General features: G+C 40.6%; 1 protein-coding gene across 1 annotated transcript; it reads right to left on the bottom strand.

Moving 5' to 3' along the window:
* Positions 1-6376: 6376 nt before the first annotated feature.
* Positions 6377-17475, bottom strand: LOC101853524 (uncharacterized threonine-rich GPI-anchored glycoprotein PJ4664.02-like). Its single transcript, XM_035973817.1, has 5 exons — positions 13945-17475; positions 11254-11364; positions 9839-9957; positions 7002-7157; positions 6377-6382 (listed from the first exon to the last, which is right to left on the bottom strand). The coding sequence occupies exons 1-5, from the start codon at positions 17210-17212 to the stop codon at positions 6377-6379; spliced, it is 3660 nt and encodes a 1219-aa protein (XP_035829710.1). The 5' UTR covers positions 17213-17475.
* Between the last annotated feature and the right edge of the window lie 25 nt (positions 17476-17500).

The following is a 17500-nucleotide window of genomic DNA, read 5'->3' as shown; positions in this document are numbered from 1 at the left end:
GTAAAAGTTTGTCCGAATTGATATACCCAAGCCCTCTAATATGCAAAGGTGAAAAAAATTTAGTACAATAGTACAAAGGAGATGCATTGAGCTAAACTAAAGGATACATGATAATAAGTTACCAAGTTGCACTGTTTAGCATCGTGACAAGTTTTTCTGGTCTCAGTAATCTTCCCTTGACAACAATTACATGTTGTGCAATCACCGCAGTTGAAAATGTCACCGTTCTGTAAAAATGAGACAGTAAATATAAGTATACTATCTGGTACAGGTACTTTCTGTTCTCAGAACCAGGTTGATACCTGAACACTTAACAAATAAACAAATACACACAAACACTATCTCTCTCTATTTCTGTCTCTCTCTCATTCTCTCTCTCTCTCTCTCTCTCTCTCTCTCTCTCTCTCTCTCTCTCTCTCTCTCTCTCTCTGTCTCTCTCGCTCTCTCTCTTTCTTTCACTCTCTTTCATACACACACACAAACACAAAAGCACGCACCCACGCAACCACCCGTCCACTGCCCCCCCCCCCTCACACACATACACACACATAATATATACACAACTAACAAAGATCAGCGTTTGCCATCCATAATCTCTTCCGCCCCCACCCCACCCCACCCCACATTATGTAAAGAAATAATAGAAAAACCCAGGAAAAAACATGTAAAAATAAAATTTTAAAAGTAAGAATGTTTCTAAAAATATAGCTTAGGTGTTCACTGTTAAAGCTAAAACATACTTAGGAAAACAATAACAACCGCAACACCAACACCAGTTACTACTACTACTACTACTACTACTACAACTACAACAACAACTACTACTACTACTACTACTACTACTACTACTACTACTACTACTACTACTACAACAACAACAACAACAGCAACAACAACAAATTAATTAACCAACCAAACAAGAACACCAACTCTAATGAGCTTCCACGTAAAAAAACAAAAAAACAAACAAACACATAGCTCGAACTCCCCAAAAGTCTCCAACAACCCTAACCCAACCTGGTAGAGCGTCCCGTTGAACTGACAGCCTCCACACTGACCCTCCAGCACACAATGTGAGCCGTTGTAGACACGGCCGGGCGGACACACACAACTGCCGGACACTTTGAGGTCACAGCCAGGAAGGGGGCGTGGCTCGGTGCACGTTCTCTGACACTCGCTGTGATTGGTCCACTGGAACCCTGGGCCGCACTCTGTCAACAGGTTTTTTTTTTTTTGTAAGTGTTTTACGGCGTTCGCAACTGCATACGGTCATATGAGCGCGCGGTACACACCTAACATTTTCATTTGGTAGGAAATTTTAAATTTTGCCCGGGTGGTAACCAAAGCTTTCTCTTATCGGTTTTAGACCACCAAGGGATCTTTAACGTGCGCAAACTGCACACGGGCCCTCCGAGATTTTCGCCATTGTCTGAGAAGGCTAGGTGTAGATCTTTCCTATCAGAAGACCAGGGGTGTGGCTGAAAGACAGCAGTAAAAAGGAGCCAAGGAGTAACAGTACAAAGGCTACAGAAAGAGTCAGGAGCTCAGAGGAGGGGGTAAAGGAGGTGAGGGGGTGGGGGACAGAAAGAGGAGACGAAAGCAGACGACAAAACACTGCTAGAGAGAAGGAAAGGAAGTGAAAGGAGACAATTTTAGGGAAGAAAATGTTTCAGTCTCTACCCTTTTCGAACCCCGGACCTTTGAAGGCCAACACCTTAACCTCAAGGCCACTAGAGCCCCCGTCAACAGTTTGAGTTTATTTAACTCTCGAAGAGAGTGGCGTCGGTAGTCTGGTGGTTAGGCTACCGGACCCGTAATCGTGAGATTGTGGGTTCCGGGATTCGAGTGTCAGCTCGATCCGACGTTGTGCTTGGGAAAGGCACTTTATATGGATTTCCCATTGCTCGGTCCTTTCGAAAATGGGCGTTAAACTCGGAGGTCTCGCCCCCTGAATACATTATTGTGTTGATTGGGGCATTAAACCTATACCACGTCACCATTGTTTCTTAAAGGGAAGGTGCTACTGAGATTTTTATCTCTTTAAATTCTCCAAATACAGAATGTTTTGAGCTACCACTTTTTTCATATATTCGTGGGAAATTCAGATTGGAATTGAATTATTAAGTCGCCATTCATCGATAACTGAAAGATACGTCAGTTCTGTTTTAGTACCTTATTCTATGTAGGCAGCTGTATCGGACAAAGAGGCTAATTTCAAGGGAGGGGGCGGTATAAAAATGCTTCCAAAATGGAGGGCTCAAGCTGACTTTTATCCATTTTAAACTAATTCATTTTTCTGTCATTTTCATTATTATAGTTCCATAATTCAAAACTAAGAGACTAAAGCTTTAACCCTCCCCCTCACCAAACATATTCTTAAACAAGAAATGGTCTAATATTATCACATATAATATTAATTTGAGGGGGCCTTAAAATTAAAAAGTCGAAAGACAAGAGAAAAAAATGTGCGTTGTAGTTGTACAATAAGTCGTACCACAAGCTCCCAGAAAACACTGGTCCTTCAGAACATCAGGCACCCCGTGTGTGGCGCAGTCACGTGACACATTACGCTGCCTGGACCTGAATCCCCAGCCACAGGACAGGAAGCGGCTGTGTGTGCACGCTGACCAGCTTGACCACTCAGATTGTTGTTCTGTTTCTGGGCCTAAGTGGTAGACAAGATTTTTTTCAAAAATGTATGCGATGGTGATATTGATTAACTGAAGTTGTGGGAAGATCTATCCCTCTTATTAACTAAAAAAAAAGGGAGGGAGAAAGAGAAGGAGAGAGAGAGAGAGAGAGAGAGAGAGAGAGAGAGAGAGAGAGAGAGAGAGAGAGAGAGAGAGGTAGAGAGAGAGGGGACAGATAAAGATAGAAAGAGAAAAAGAGAGAGATAGTGAGAGACAGAAAGAGAGAGAGACAGAGAAGAGAGAGAGAGAGAGAGAGAGAGAGAGAGAGAGAGAAAAAAAGAGAGAGAGAGAGAGAGAGAGAGAGAGAGAGAGATAGAGAAACGGGAGAGAAAAAGGTAGACAATCAATACGTAAATAAGTCGTTAACACGTCATAGGACAATCTCCTTGCGTTGGGTAACAAAATACTATCAACGGGCTGGTGTCTGTTTCCAAAGTTAACGCTTATTCCTAGAATACAAAAGCAAATATGAGTTTGATGTGTCTGTCGAGAGGGCACAGACATTTTACAAAATACAAAAACAAAAATGAATTTGATGGGTCTCCTGAATGAACATTCAAAGTTTTACAAAATACAAAAAACAAAAATGATTTTGATGCGTCTAAGAGAAGGATATTCAAAGTTTCACACCAAAGAAAAACAACCCAACTCACAATCACAGTCGCCACATTTCTGGGCCTCAGCCTGGGGTCCACACTCCACGCTAGTCCTGTTGTCTGAGTACAGTTTGTGTCTGCTCCTGACGCCTGGCACGTCCCCACAGCTTTGGCTACACGAACTCCACTCGCTCCACACGAATACATCACAACCTGGAGGAAGGAGGCTTAAGTTAGAATTACCGCCGAACTCGCTTTAAAGGGCACGAACTGTCCAAGACAATGACAAAGATAAACAACCACTTCCCACATCCCTCGTTGCGTCAATTTTGTTTGTTTGTTTGGGGGTGGGGATTGTGTTATTTGGGGGGGGGGGGGGGTTGACAGCATAATGACACTGTCCAAATTGTCCACCTTTCTTAACACAAGCACTTTTTCTCCTCGTCTGCATCTACTGCTACTACTACTACTACTACTACTACTACTACTACTACTACTACTACTACTACTACTACTACTACTACTACTACTACTACTACTACTACTACTACTACTACTACTACTACTACTACTACTACTACTACAAAATTGCATTTACATAATGTTAGTCCATTTGCTACACCTTGCTCTTATTTTGTGTTGCACGCATAATAATAATATTATGCTGTACATGTATGGTATCGTGGCTACGTTTGGGCAAAGAAAACAATGACATACTTTCGTGGCTGTGTTTAACTACTTTGACCTTCTTCTTCTTCTTCTTCTTCTTCTTCTTCTTCTTCTTCTTCTTCTTCTTCTTTTTCTTCTTCTTCTTCTTCTTCTTCTTCTTCTTCTTCTTTTTCTTCTTTTTCTTCTTCTTCTTCTTCTTCTTCTCCGTTTTCTTTTTCTTCTTTTTCTTCACTTTTCCTGTAGTTGGAAGTTGCTTCTCAGACTTTTCTGCAACAAAACACGGTCTTTTATCATTTTGACTGACACAGTAGCCTTGTCTGACACGTGTACACACACAGTGACATACATGGGCCTAGTCCACACAGCTCTTCCTCCACCGCCTCTCCCTCACACGGCTGCCCCCCGCACACTGGAGGCTTGCAATGACGACATCTCTGTGACGTCATCTCACGACACTGACCGTCACACTGGCTCCAGGAGCTCCATTCTGACCACTGCCCGTCCACTGTAGGCAACAGTAAAGTTGAGAACTCTGACAAGTGATCAGTTTTACTGCAAGACGGATGTTTGATTAAGCTAAAACAAGAGAGAATGAGTGAGACCTGACAAAAGATGGAAGAGGGCATAGAAACCGCCTTGGAACAAAAGCAACATGTCCGTGCAGGCAGCATGTTTTATTGCAGGAAGAAGAGAAATACCCTCTAACCCAGAGTCTTTGGCAAGATTATAAAAAACCAAGCTGCTGCCGTTTCAAAGGAGTTTTGCCAGTCTCAAATTCAGTTCTAATTCGTCTTGATTGGTCAGTAGGCCCCTACACAAAGTTAACAAATGTATACTCTGAGAGATTTAATGTTAACCATCTCGTGCATTCAAAGAAGAACATCAATGATGTCGCCTTTGAGAAAGAGTATGAGATTTATCCATAGACGTGTATAATACTACCCGACACAACGCATTTTTTCAGTTTTCTAACGATCACACGATTTGAAAAAAGAAATGTAGAATCTACTGAACGGCATGGAGGGAAAGGCTACGCGCGCACTCGACTAAAGCGAGACTAGAATTTTCCCCTTTACAATTATTTTTTCTGGCCCACCAGCGTATTGACGTTTTTATAGACGGCAAAGAGTGGCGGCCATAACAGGTGTCACGTCTTGGATGTTATAATAAGGATATTATATATAATTGAAGTCTATACATGCTTTTACTTTGTAAACTGCAATCCCTTTCTCAACACCCTGGAAACAAACATCTCAACAGTAAAGAAAATGTCCAACTTATGAACAAAATCAATTGATCTAGAAAAATGAAAGGCAAAATAAAATTGATGATGAATTTTCAAGACAATGAAAAAAGCCAAGACATAGACGCAACACAAAATAATGCTCCTGCTTACCAGCACTGAGTGGATCATAAGCACAGTCAAGACTTCCATTCTTGCACTCACTGCAATTAAAAAATAAACCCAGTGTTTGGATCCTTTCTAAACCATATTAAAACTATACAATTTTTAAAACATAGAACATAAAAACATACAAAGAAGCCACTTGACAAAAGATAAATAATCAATACATACACAGTCGAAATTTGCTTTAACAGACACCTATCCAAGATAGTCATTAGTCATTAATTGTACAAACGACCATTTGCGATTTCTCTTGAATTTTTTATAACCATGATGACACCTTCTGAGACGACCAGCCTGGTTAAATGACCGCTTTTTTCCTTCGGCATAGGGTGGCCGTCTTTGACAGATTCGATTGTATATTATTATGATTACTATTATTATTGTTATTATTATTATTATTATTATTATTATTATTATTATTATTATTATTATTATTATTATTATTATTGTTGTTATTATTATTATTATTATTATTATTATTATTATTATTATTATTATCATTATTATTAATATTATTATAATTATTATTTTTATCATTGTAGTTATTATTATTATTATTATCATTATTATTATTATTATTAATGTATTTTTTTACTGTTATTATAATACTTATTATTTTATTTACCCAGTATTCAAACGCACTCCACATCACATAATAGTTTCCTTAATATCATTCCAATATTCGTCCATAGCTAGTGATTTACAAAATATGACTTCATTTAAACAATAAATGAGTGGTTTATATGATGTGGAGTGGGCCAATGGCCTTAAACAATAAACAAACTAACTGACTGATTTACCAGATGCGACACAGCTCAGGTTTGACAGTTCCTCCCTCAACCAACAAGTCTCCGGCTGGGGTAAGGCAGAAACAGTCCTCGCTCACACACTCCTTTGTGTCCGTCATACTGCTGGTGCATCCGTTATAATGGCCTGACCTGGAGGAAAGTTCGTAAATATATATATATATATATTTATATATATATAACTGCGTACATGTGAATGGTTGTTTTCTATAGCTGAAAAAAACACGGAACGTAAAACAATGAAAACATTACTGAAGGTAGTTAAAAGACCATGCTGGAGTCAAAGAAGGAGGAATGGGTGTATAAATCACCTTCAGTTGTCTTTAACTCCATAAAACCTTGTGAATCCTTTTAATAAAAAGAAACACACATTAATTAATTAGCATGCTATGAAGTAATCTGAGGGAGGAATGAATAGCTTTTCCCTCATCCATAAAGAAAAATCTAAGGCTGGTCCCTACTCAGTTCAATAAATGTGATTACCAGTGTGCAATGGGTACAAGGAGGTTATACATTATAATACTAGAGCTCTCAGCAGCGACGTCACACCTGTCAGACATGGAGGTATTTCACCATTATTGGCATGGCCGGCATAACCCTTTAATATGAACAATCTGAGTCCCCATCCTGCTCCCCATGACCTCTAGCATATTATATAACAAAAACAATACTCAGACCACATATTTCTGTGCAAGTTTGTAGATTTCCTCTTAAAACCGTCGGGACGCCTCCACGTGAGTCTTTTAAAGTACTCACTCGTCTGCTGAACTGAGCATGTCTTGCTCTTGAGGTTCAGTGTCCCATTGTGGACACACACGCCCCGTTTGTTTACCTGAAGGACACCACAGCCACGAACTGCAGTACTAAACACAAAATCTCTTTGAATGGGTACTAGCTCACCGATGTCTTGTAGATGTTCCCTTTCCACAATGCGCTGAACAGGCAGACCAAGACGACCAAGAACCCCACGTGAAGAGAAGGTCGAACTCTGGAGAAGAAAGAAGGACGAGATTGTATTAAATTCCAGAGGGAAATGAATTCACCACTCTCGAAAAATTAATTGTACTCTTGTTAGTTGATATTACTACATGACAAGCTAAACGCTGCGGCAACAAACGTCACGAACATTTTCGTAAAGTGTATTTATAAGAATTCAGCATCCCTGAAAGATAGATTTTACTTTAACTGGGTGAGAATTGAAAAATATTCAAGGGAGAGCAAAAAAAAAGTCTTTTTTCAATCCCAAAATGATATTATTTCTAAACGGATAATTCTGTGTAAATCATGAAAGGTGATATTAAAAATCATTATTAACAACCCGATGCAAAAGCAGACATTAATGATTCTTTTTCTGATGGTTTGCTGAAACAATTCTAAATCAACAAATTTACTGAAGGAGTATGAAGTTGAAGGAAAGCGTAGGGATTTTTTGTTGTTGCTGCAAAATACAGTGATAGAATACTTTTAGGTAAAGCTGAACCATTACAACAATCACCAGTAGCGGTAATTAAGTTTTTTTTTCTTTAAAAAAAATCATTATGCCTCTAGCATAATGATAGCAAATACAGATCTAGCAGCACACAAAGAATAGTGATTATTATAGTTTCGGTGTGCAATGACGAAGCGCCTAATCGTTAGACCACAGACACCGGTCCAAAAATGATTTTATACCAGTCACAGCAATTATACTCATCCCTTGCAGAGACTCACCGCCATCGTTGTCTTTGCAAACGGGTCCGCTTTCTTGGCAAGAGCTTAGCGCAGGGTAATGAAAGAAAAAAGCAAAGGCAGATTAGAAATGCTGCCATTGCAAATACAAATGAAGAAGCAAGCCATCACCCCAAGCTACAAATGTATATTGAATATGCCATACTTAAAGGATGAAGCTGGCACAATATTGTGTCCAATCAGCAGGAGGCCAAAGGCAATGATGCGGCTCATGATTTCGCACCATCATAAAAATTATGCAAATCAGAAAACGAGTAATGCATTAATTTCGTAATGAGGATATCCGTTTCTTTATGCTTCCCGGGAAGGCCAAAATGTTTCTGAGAGTTATAGGGTCTGCTCGGGTAAAAATATAGTGTAAAGAGCATAGAGTTTGCTGTCAAGCGGGGGAATTCGCTATACATAATGTGCTATTTATTTATTTATTTATTTATTTATTTTTGTCACGACGAGGTGGAATCAAGCGCTCGTCAATTTTTTGACATGCAGAGTTATTTGTATCATTTTAAAGGTTGTTCATTTGTCTTGCTTTTGATGGAAAAAATAGTCATATAATATGGTGAATAGAAGTCGAGATATTTGCAATTGAAGGAGGTGGAGGTCTCCGGGTTTCAGAGGTTAAATTTAGCGAGAAAATTGCAGCCAAAGTTTGCCAACTTCCAGAACTTGAGAGTCCTAAGAAACCTGACAATTTACTATTTTGTGTCTTAAATCAACGGTTCTTCTTGTAAAATCTACACATAAATGTGTTTTTAAATGGACCTTAAAGATGTTGAGTAAAAAAAAAAAAAATCGATAACAATTGGTTGCTTTTAAGGACAAGCGGGCTAACCCAGATTTCGGAGGTTTTCAAAAATCTTGATCTTCACCAAAAGTAGGCATTGCCCTACCTATAGGAGAAGTTTGGTTTCATTGGTGGGTATATTTGTTTGGTTATAGAGAAAACTCTCCTTGTCTTTTAAAGGAACTGAACATGGGGAAAAAACTTTACCTTCTATTTTCTCAAAACAGCATTTTTCGGGATTGCCTCCTTGTGCTTAAAAGCGACCAATTGCCAATCGGACAGAAAAGTGCAAGTGTCTTCGATTTCATTATTTTACGAGCGCCTGATTTCACCACGATGCCTCACATTTCGTGGTAAGGATATTGCTTTCTTTATGTTTCCCGGGAAGGCGAACATGTTTCTTAGTGTTAAAGGAAGCGCATAGAGATAGCTGTCGGTAGGGATTATTATTATTATTATTATTATTATTATTAATATTATTATTATTATTATTATTATTATTGTTGTTATTATTATTATTATTTTCATAAGTTCATTTCTTTCATTGAAATAATCGAAAAGTACTGTCTCTCAGGGGGGAAAATGAGGAGGACTTGGGGAGGAGAGGGGGGGGGGGTGTTGCATTTAAAACATGTTACAACCTTGGAACTTTTGCACTTGAAATGTTACTCGTTTCTGCTTTTATTCACGTTTAAAAAGGCAATGTTTTTATTTAAAAGCACTATGTCCAGTTTGGGAAATTTTTTGCTCATATTTGTAATTGCCTATCACATTCGACCTTCCTTTATTAAGTTTCCCCAAAGTATGCCACATTTGAGCTTGCTATGTTCACATTTGAGGGTGTAACACTATAATGACTTGAGGTCCACAGCGTCCAGTTTTTTGTGTAGTCCGTATTTCTAATAGCATCATACAAATAATTATTAGGAGTGGCTATGGCTTATATACACCCATGTGGTTGCTTTTGGGTTTAAAAAATAACAGGTTCCATTGCATATTAATGACCACGAACAAAAGGACAAAAAGAAAAGAAAAACAAGAATTGATTTCTTTTCTCGGGGAAAGGGGGGGGGGGATCAGACATGTATAAGAAAAAAAGCCCTGAAACTGAAAGAAAGCAGTTACTTTTATACCTACCATATTTTACATGTACCGACATCCATGTACGTCGAGTTAAACGGCCTCTGGAGACCCCCAGAGTCGTAGCATGGACAGAGCTTGGGTTCTGAGCAAAACCCGTCATCATCCATGTACTGTGCCGAGGGACAGTGGCAGCCTGTGAATAAATCAGTGAACAGTAATGGTAACAACAAAAACAATAAGTATAATAATAATAATATTATTAATACAATAATAATAATAATAATAATAATAATAATAATGATAATAACAATATGATAAAACATTAGTATTATCATTATTAATTATTATATTATAATTACAACTATTACTATCGTTATTATTGTTATTATTATATTATTATTATTATTATTATTATTATTATTATTATTATTATTATTATTATTAATATTATTATTATTATTATTATTATCATCATCATTTTTATTGTTACCATTATCGTTATATATTATATTATTTTTATTCATTACTTGCAGTATTATTATTATCATTATTATAATTGTTATTAACACACACACACACAAATACATACATATAATGATAAGTCTAACAAGGAATTGCCCTGGACCAAGGAGCTTCAAATCCAATTCTACACAGGAACGAATATTTTGTTCAAATACAGCCTACCTAGCTGTCATTTTTATAAACGTTTCTTTATTGCAGTTTCTAATATGTGGTATCAGTTGCATAAGCTCTAGCAATATTTAATCCAAATTCAAGCAAAAACTGTTAAATTATAAAAGCTTGGAACATATTTTTTTTTAAAGTTCTTTTCCTCTCCCTGACCACAAAAAACAAATAAAATTGATTTGACGTCTTAGAACAGTTGAGCAGTTCGAAAACGACATACTGATCTCTCTTGGGAGCTCGCGTGGCCTAGAGATTAAGGTATTGGCCTCTCATTCAAAGATCCCGCATTCGAATCCGGGAAGCGACAGGAAAATCATTCTTCTCTTATTGTCTCCTTTCATCTCCTTCCCTGCTCTCTAGCAATGTTCTGCCGTCTGCTTTCGTCTCCTCTTTCTGCCCCCACCTCCTCACCTCCTTTGCCCCTCCTCTGGGCTTCTGACTCTTTCTACAGCCTTTCTACTGCTACTTCTTGGCTCCTGCGTGCTGCTCTCTTTCAGCCACACCCCTGATTTTCTGGTAGGAAAGATCTTCACCTAGCCTTCTCGGACAAGGACGAAAAATCTCGGAGGGCCGGTGTGCAAGCTTCACACGTTAAAGATTCCTTGGTGGTCTAAATTCGATAAGAGTAGGCTTCGGCCGCCACCCGGGAAAAATTCAAAATTTCCTACTGATTAAAAAAAAATAATGTGTGCGCGTTCATATGACCTTATGCTGTTGCCAGTACCGAAAACACTTACCAACCCCCCCCCCCCAAAAAAAAAAAAAAACCCAACTGATATCTGTGGTTTCAAGTTCTCCTTACCTGCCACACATTCATCCTCGTGATGACACATAGCGTTAGCTCTAAACGTGCGGCAGTTCTTCTCGCATCTGTCGGGACATGGGTCGCACGTCGTGGGAAATTTGCATAGACCTTGGATGGAAAAGAGAAAAAAGTTGACATGCGTACACCGGCCACGGTTGTGAACATGGTTTTGTTTATATTCTTGAAGGATGCGCTTTCTGGTAATTCAACAACATTTGAAGATACGCTGTTTTGTTATGGCCGTTTACTCTCTCAAATTAGGTAAACAATGTTGTCATTGGTGTAATGGGGATGCTCTTTGCCATTGCAAGCAAACGATTATGACTTTTATTCCCTTTGAGGGGTGTTTATTTTAAAGAAAATCCCTTTTTTTGTCACCTCCTGGGCTCATAGTAAGAAGTGACTATATCCACTTGGGCTAAGATGCCAAAATCTAGCACAATGGGGGCATTTAAAAGTTGTATCCTGTTTGAAATTTCAATCCAACAATAGTTGGTCATGTAGATAATATTTGTCACGACACGGTGGAATCAGACGCTGTTCATTTGTCCTGCTTTTTTGGTTGGAAAAAATACTCATCAATCACTAACAGAAGTCGAGATATTTGCGATTGAAGGAGGTGGAGGTCACTTGGTTTCAGAATCAAATTAGTGAGAAAATGGCCGCCGAAGTTTGGCGACTTCCAAGGCTTGAGAGTCTTTAGAAACTGCAAATTTACCTTACATGCCTTAAATCAACATATTCAGTAAAATCCGCAGAAAAAGTGTTTTTAAAAGGATCCTGAAGGTGTTGAGTAAAAAGCAAAAAATTCGATTTACAATGCCAAACGGACAGAAAAATGACTGCTTCTTTGATTCATTATTATAATGAGCGCCTGATTTCACCACAATGCCTCACATATCTTTAAGCCTTAAAGCAGTGCTTGTCTACCTTTCTGCATAACCAGAACCTACATTTACCACCTTTAAGAGGCTAAAGTTTCCGTACCACCAATCGACATGTATTTTCCAAGTGGTGCAATGCCCATCACCCACCAAAATGATCAAATCACCCATTAGTGGGCAATATCTCACAGGCTGGCAAGCGCTGCTTTACTGGAACAGGGAAACAAACAACGTACAACGCAAAAAGAGGGGAAAGGGAGGGGGGAGGAAGAAGGTGGGGGGGGGGGGGGGCTCGTATTCTTTACTATTCTTTTGTCAGCTTTTCATCAAAACAGTAACTTACATATTTCGGAACCGGTCTCCGGACTTGTCATCTCCTCTGGTTTGCTTTGTGTGCTTCCAGTCTCGCAGTGACAGATGTCAGCCTGAGCTACAACCCGCTCGCTGCACGCACACTGTGGCTCTCTATCGGAACATACCCTATGACGTAAGCGAACTCCACTGCAGGGGCGAGGGCATGGGCTCCAGTCGGACCACGGAGACAAGCAGCTTGGGGCTTGTTGTTTGGACGAGGAAAAAGTGTTAACTCAGCTGAACGTTTTTACCCTTTAGACAACTGGGGTCATCAAATCACATCAACATGTTTTTATAGGTTGGATAGTTACAATCGCTTTCATATAATTGAATTGTCTGAAAAATGCTGGGCCTTTGTCGTCTTGAGGTCATTTCGAGAAAAATGCCACAACAGCTGAACTTAAGCATGGATAACATTTACTTTGGGGGAAATTATGTATTATTGAACTCTGAATAAAAGCCTTTCACCTATTGTATTGAAATGCCATGTTGTATAGTCTCCCCGTAACACATAGCATCGTTCTAAGAACTCTGCATTAGCAGGAACAGTGAAGGACAGCGATCGATGTACAGACAAGTGGGAAGACATGGAATAACATCAAAAGGCTAAGTCAGGATAGAGAAAGGTGGGAAGTGTTTGTCCGTGGCCTATACTGTGGTGCAGGGTGAGAAAGGCAATGATGATGATGATGAAGGCGAAGAAAAAGCTCACCTTTTACAGTGCTGGTGGGAAGTGACGGGGGTGTTGAAGGCCAAGTCTCACGTGGCAGAGCAGTAGCTGGCAACGACGTCAGGGTTTCGAAAATGTTCGGTCTACCAGTTGTTTTAAACGTTTGTTTTGTGCTGGTTAATGTGTATTTTTCTGATTCATAAATCTCCCAGGAAGGTGTATGTGCTCTTGGAACTGTCCCAGGTGTGCTAAATGTCCCAGGTGTGCTAAATGTCCCAGGTGTACTAACAGTTCCAGGTGTACTGACTGTCCAATATGTACTAGCGGTCTCATGCGTGCTAACCATCAAATGCTTAGTAACTTTTCCAGGGGTACTAGCTGTCTCATATGTAGTAGCTTTTCCAGGGGTACTAGCTGTCTCATATGTAGTAGCTTTTCCAGGGGTACTAGCTGTCTCATATGTAGTAGCTTTTCCAGGGGTACTAGCTGTCTCATATGTAGTAACTTTTCCAGGGGTACTAGCTGTCTCATATGTAGTAGCTTTTTCAGGTGTACTTACTCTCTCAGGAGTACTAGCTGTCCCAGTGGTACTAACCAGCAAACGTTTAGTGACTGGAACGGGTGTACCAACTGTCCAAAATGGACTATCTGTCTCAGGTGTACCAACTGAGAAAGACGTGCTAGCTGTTCTATTGGCACTAATTCTGCTAGGGGTACTAGCTGTCCCTGACGTGCTGGCTGTTTCAAGTGTACTAACAGTTCCAGGTGTACTAACCTTACCACGTGTACTGACTGTATCAGGTGTACTGGCTGTCTCATGTGTACTGAATGCCCCAGGTGTACTCTTCGTCCCAGTTGAAATAGTTTTCAAAGATGTACTGACATCCCAAGATGTACTCGATGCCTCAGGTATACCAACTGTCCAAAGGGTACTAGCTGTTCTACGATTTCTAACTGTCCCAGGTGTACTAAGTGTCCTAGGGTAGCTAACTACCAATCGTTTAGTAACTGCTCCCGGTGTAGCAACTGTGCCAAGTGAACTACCGGTTTCAGCAGGTGTGTTCAATGTTAGGGGTGCAGTGACTGGTCTTGGTGTACTGACTTCCGCGGATGCACTGGCTGGTTCAAGTGTATTAGCTGTGCCAGTTGTTCCAGGTGTAGTAATTGTCCCAGCTGTACTAAATGTCCCAGGTGTACTAAGTTTCCCTGATGTACTAACTATTCCAGATGCACTAGTTGTTCCAGGGGTTAAAACCTTGTCTGGTGTACCGGCTGAGAAAGGGGTACTAGCTGTTCTGTAGGTACTAACTTTTCCAGCTGTACTGACTGTCCGAGGACTACTTTCGATCAAATGTTTAGTACCTGTTTTCTCACCTGTCCCAGGTGTACTGCCCATCAAGGATGTACTCGCGTTTATAAATGTACTGACTACCCCTGATGTGCTACCTGTTACAGGTTCTCTAGATATCCCAGGTGAACTAGCTGTTACAGGTGTGCTAGGTGTCCCAACCGTACTGACTGTCCCAGGTGTACTGCCCGTCAAGGATGTACTAGCTTTTCCAAATGTACTAACTATCCCAGACGTGCTACCTGTTCCAGGTGTTCTTGATATCTCATGGGTACTTATTGTCCAAGGAAAGTTAACCGTCCTAGATGTGGTACGTATTTCCGATGCTCTAACTTCATAAGGTGTGGTAATTGGTAAATGTGTACTAACTGATTCAGATGTACTCAATGGTAAAGAGGAACCAACAATTCCACTTGTACTAGGTTTTACGGTGACTGTCTGAGGTATACTAGTCGTTTCCGTGGTTCTAATTATTAAATGCTTTTTTGCTATATCAGGGGTACTTACTGTCTCTGGTGTACTAGTTGCCCCATGTGTACTAGTTGTCTCATATGTACTAGCTGTTTCATGTGTAATGGGTAAGGTAGCTGTCCCAGGTGTAATAGATGACCCATGAGTACTTCCTGTCCCAAATGTACTGACTATCCGAGGTGAACTAGCTTTCCCAGAAGTGCTACCTGTTTCAGGTGTTCTATCTATTTCAGATGTTCTAAATGGAAGTTGCGTACTGACTGGTCCGGACGTACTAGGTTTCATAGATGCACTGACTGTCTGAGGTGTACCAATTGTCTCCGTGGTACTAATTCTCAAATGCTGTTTAACTGTCCCAGGCATACTTACTGCACCCTGTGTATTAGCTGTTTCAGGAATGCCAACTGTGCCAGGCGGCGCACGGGTTCTCTCAGATGCGTTAGGTGTCCCAGCTGTACTGACTGTCCCAGGTGTACTACTGGTCAATGATGTTCTAGTTTGTCTAAATGTACTAACTATCCTAGATGTACTACCTGTTCCAGGTGTTCTAGATATCTCAGAGATACTTACTGACCAAGGAAAACTGACTGTCCGAGATGTGCTAGCTGTTGCAGGTCTCCTAGCTATGTCAGGTTCACTGGGTGGTAAATTTGCACTAACTGTACCAGGTGAGCTAACTGACCCCAAAGTGCTGCCTTTTTCAGGTGTTCTAGTTTTTTCAGATGTACTCAAAGGTAAGGCTGTACTAACTGTTCCTAATGTACTAGTTTTCATAGAAGTACTCGCTGTCTGAAGTGTACTAGCTGACTCAGTGGTACTAGGTATTAGATGTTTTTTAACTGTCTTAGGCGTACTTACTGGCCCATGTGTACTAGGTGTCACAGCTGTACTGACCAGGTGTACTACTGCACCTGTCCCAGGTGTACTACCAGTAATGGAAGTACTAGGTGTTCCGAATGTACTAACTATTGCAGCGATGCTACTTGTTCCAGGTGTTCTTGGTCTCTCAGGGGTACTTACTGTCCAAGGTAAGCTTTTTGTCTCAGGTGTGTTAGGTGTGCCAGCTGTACCGGCTGTCCAAGGTGTACTACCAGTCTGATATGTACTAGCTTTTCCAAATGTACTAGCTATTTCAGCTGTTCTATATTGCTCAGGGGTACTTTCTGACCAAGAAAAGCCGGCTGTCGATGTTGTACTAGCTGTCCTTTGTGTACCGCTTGTTTGAGGTGTTCTAGCTGTCTCAGATGTACTGGGTTTCGCGGATGAACTGACTGTCTGAGGTGTACTAGATGTCTCGGTGGTATTAATCATCAAATGCTTTGTTACAGCCTTCCGCGTACTGACTGCCCTATGTGTACTTGCTGTTTCAGGTGTACCTACTGTACCAGGTGTACTTTTCGTCTCAGGTGTGTTAGGTGTCCCAGCTGTACTGACTGTCCCAGGTGTACTACTAGTCGAGGATGTACTAGGTATTTCAGAGGTGCTACCTGATAGAGGTGTCCTTTCTATCCCAGGGGTACCTACTGTCCCAGCTGACCTAACTGTTCCAGATGTGCTAGGTGTTCTAGGTATCTCAGATGTACTCAATGGTTGAGGCGTGCTGACTGTTCCAGATGTACTGGTTTTCACAGATGAGCCGGCGGCCTGAGGTGTACTAGCTGTCCCCGTAGTACCAATCTTCAAATGCTGTTTAACTGTCTCAGGCGTAGTGGGTGTTTGAGGTGTACCTACTGTGCCAGATGTACTGTACGTCTCAGGTGTGCTAGGTGTCCCAGTTGTACTGACTGTCCCATGTGTACTACCACTTAAGGATGTACTAGCTTTTCCAAAGTTACTAACTATTCCAGATGTGCTACCTGTTCCGGGTGTTCTAGGTCCCCCAGATGTACTCATGGGTAAAAAATATGTACTCACTGTTCCAAATGTACTAGATCCCAAAGATGACCTTACTGTCTCAGATGCACTTAATGTCTCCGAGGTACTAGTTACCATATGCTTTTTAACTGCCCACTGTGTACTAATTGTCCCAGGAGAGTTGACTATCCCAGGTGTGCTTACAGTTCCAGGTGAGCTTTCTGTCCCAAATGTGCTACCTGTTTCAGGTGTTCTAACTGTCTCAATTGTACTCAGTGGTAGAGGAGTACTAACTGTTCCAGATGTACTCGTACTAGATTTCACAGATGAACGGACTGTCTGAAGTGCACTTGTTTTCTCCGTGGTCCTAAACATCAAGTACTTTTTAACAGTCCCAGGACTACTAAAAGTCCCATGTGTGCTTGCTGTTTCAGGTGTACTTACTGTACCAGGTGTACTTTTCGTCTCAGGTGTGTTAGGTGTCCCAGCTGTACTGACTGTCCCAGATGTACTTCCAGTCAGTGATGTACTAGCTATTTCAGATGTGCTACCTGTTATATTTTTCCTTTGAATCCCAGGGGTGCTTAATGTCACAGGTGACCTAACTGTCCCAGATGTGCTACCTGTTTCAGGTGTTCTAGGTATCTCAGCTGTACTCAATGG

This window comes from Aplysia californica, unplaced genomic scaffold (genome assembly GCF_000002075.1).
Source record: "Aplysia californica isolate F4 #8 unplaced genomic scaffold, AplCal3.0 scaffold00032, whole genome shotgun sequence".
Lineage (NCBI taxonomy): Eukaryota > Metazoa > Mollusca > Gastropoda > Aplysiida > Aplysiidae > Aplysia > Aplysia californica.
The sequence above is the reverse complement of the archived record's forward strand: the minus strand, read 5'-3'. Positions and strand labels throughout refer to the sequence as shown.

Coding starts and splice junctions, on each gene's coding strand:
- LOC101853524 (XM_035973817.1), bottom strand. CDS start 17,212: ATGTTTAGGACCACGGAGAAAACAAGTGCACTTCAGACAGTCCGTTCA. Junction 11,365..13,944: donor TGATACAGTCAGTACACGTG/GTAAGGTTAGTA, acceptor TTTCCATCCAAG/GTCTATGCAAATTTCCCACG. Junction 9,958..11,253: donor CGAGGATGAATGTGTGGCAG/GTAAGGAGAACT, acceptor ATTTATTCACAG/GCTGCCACTGTCCCTCGGCA.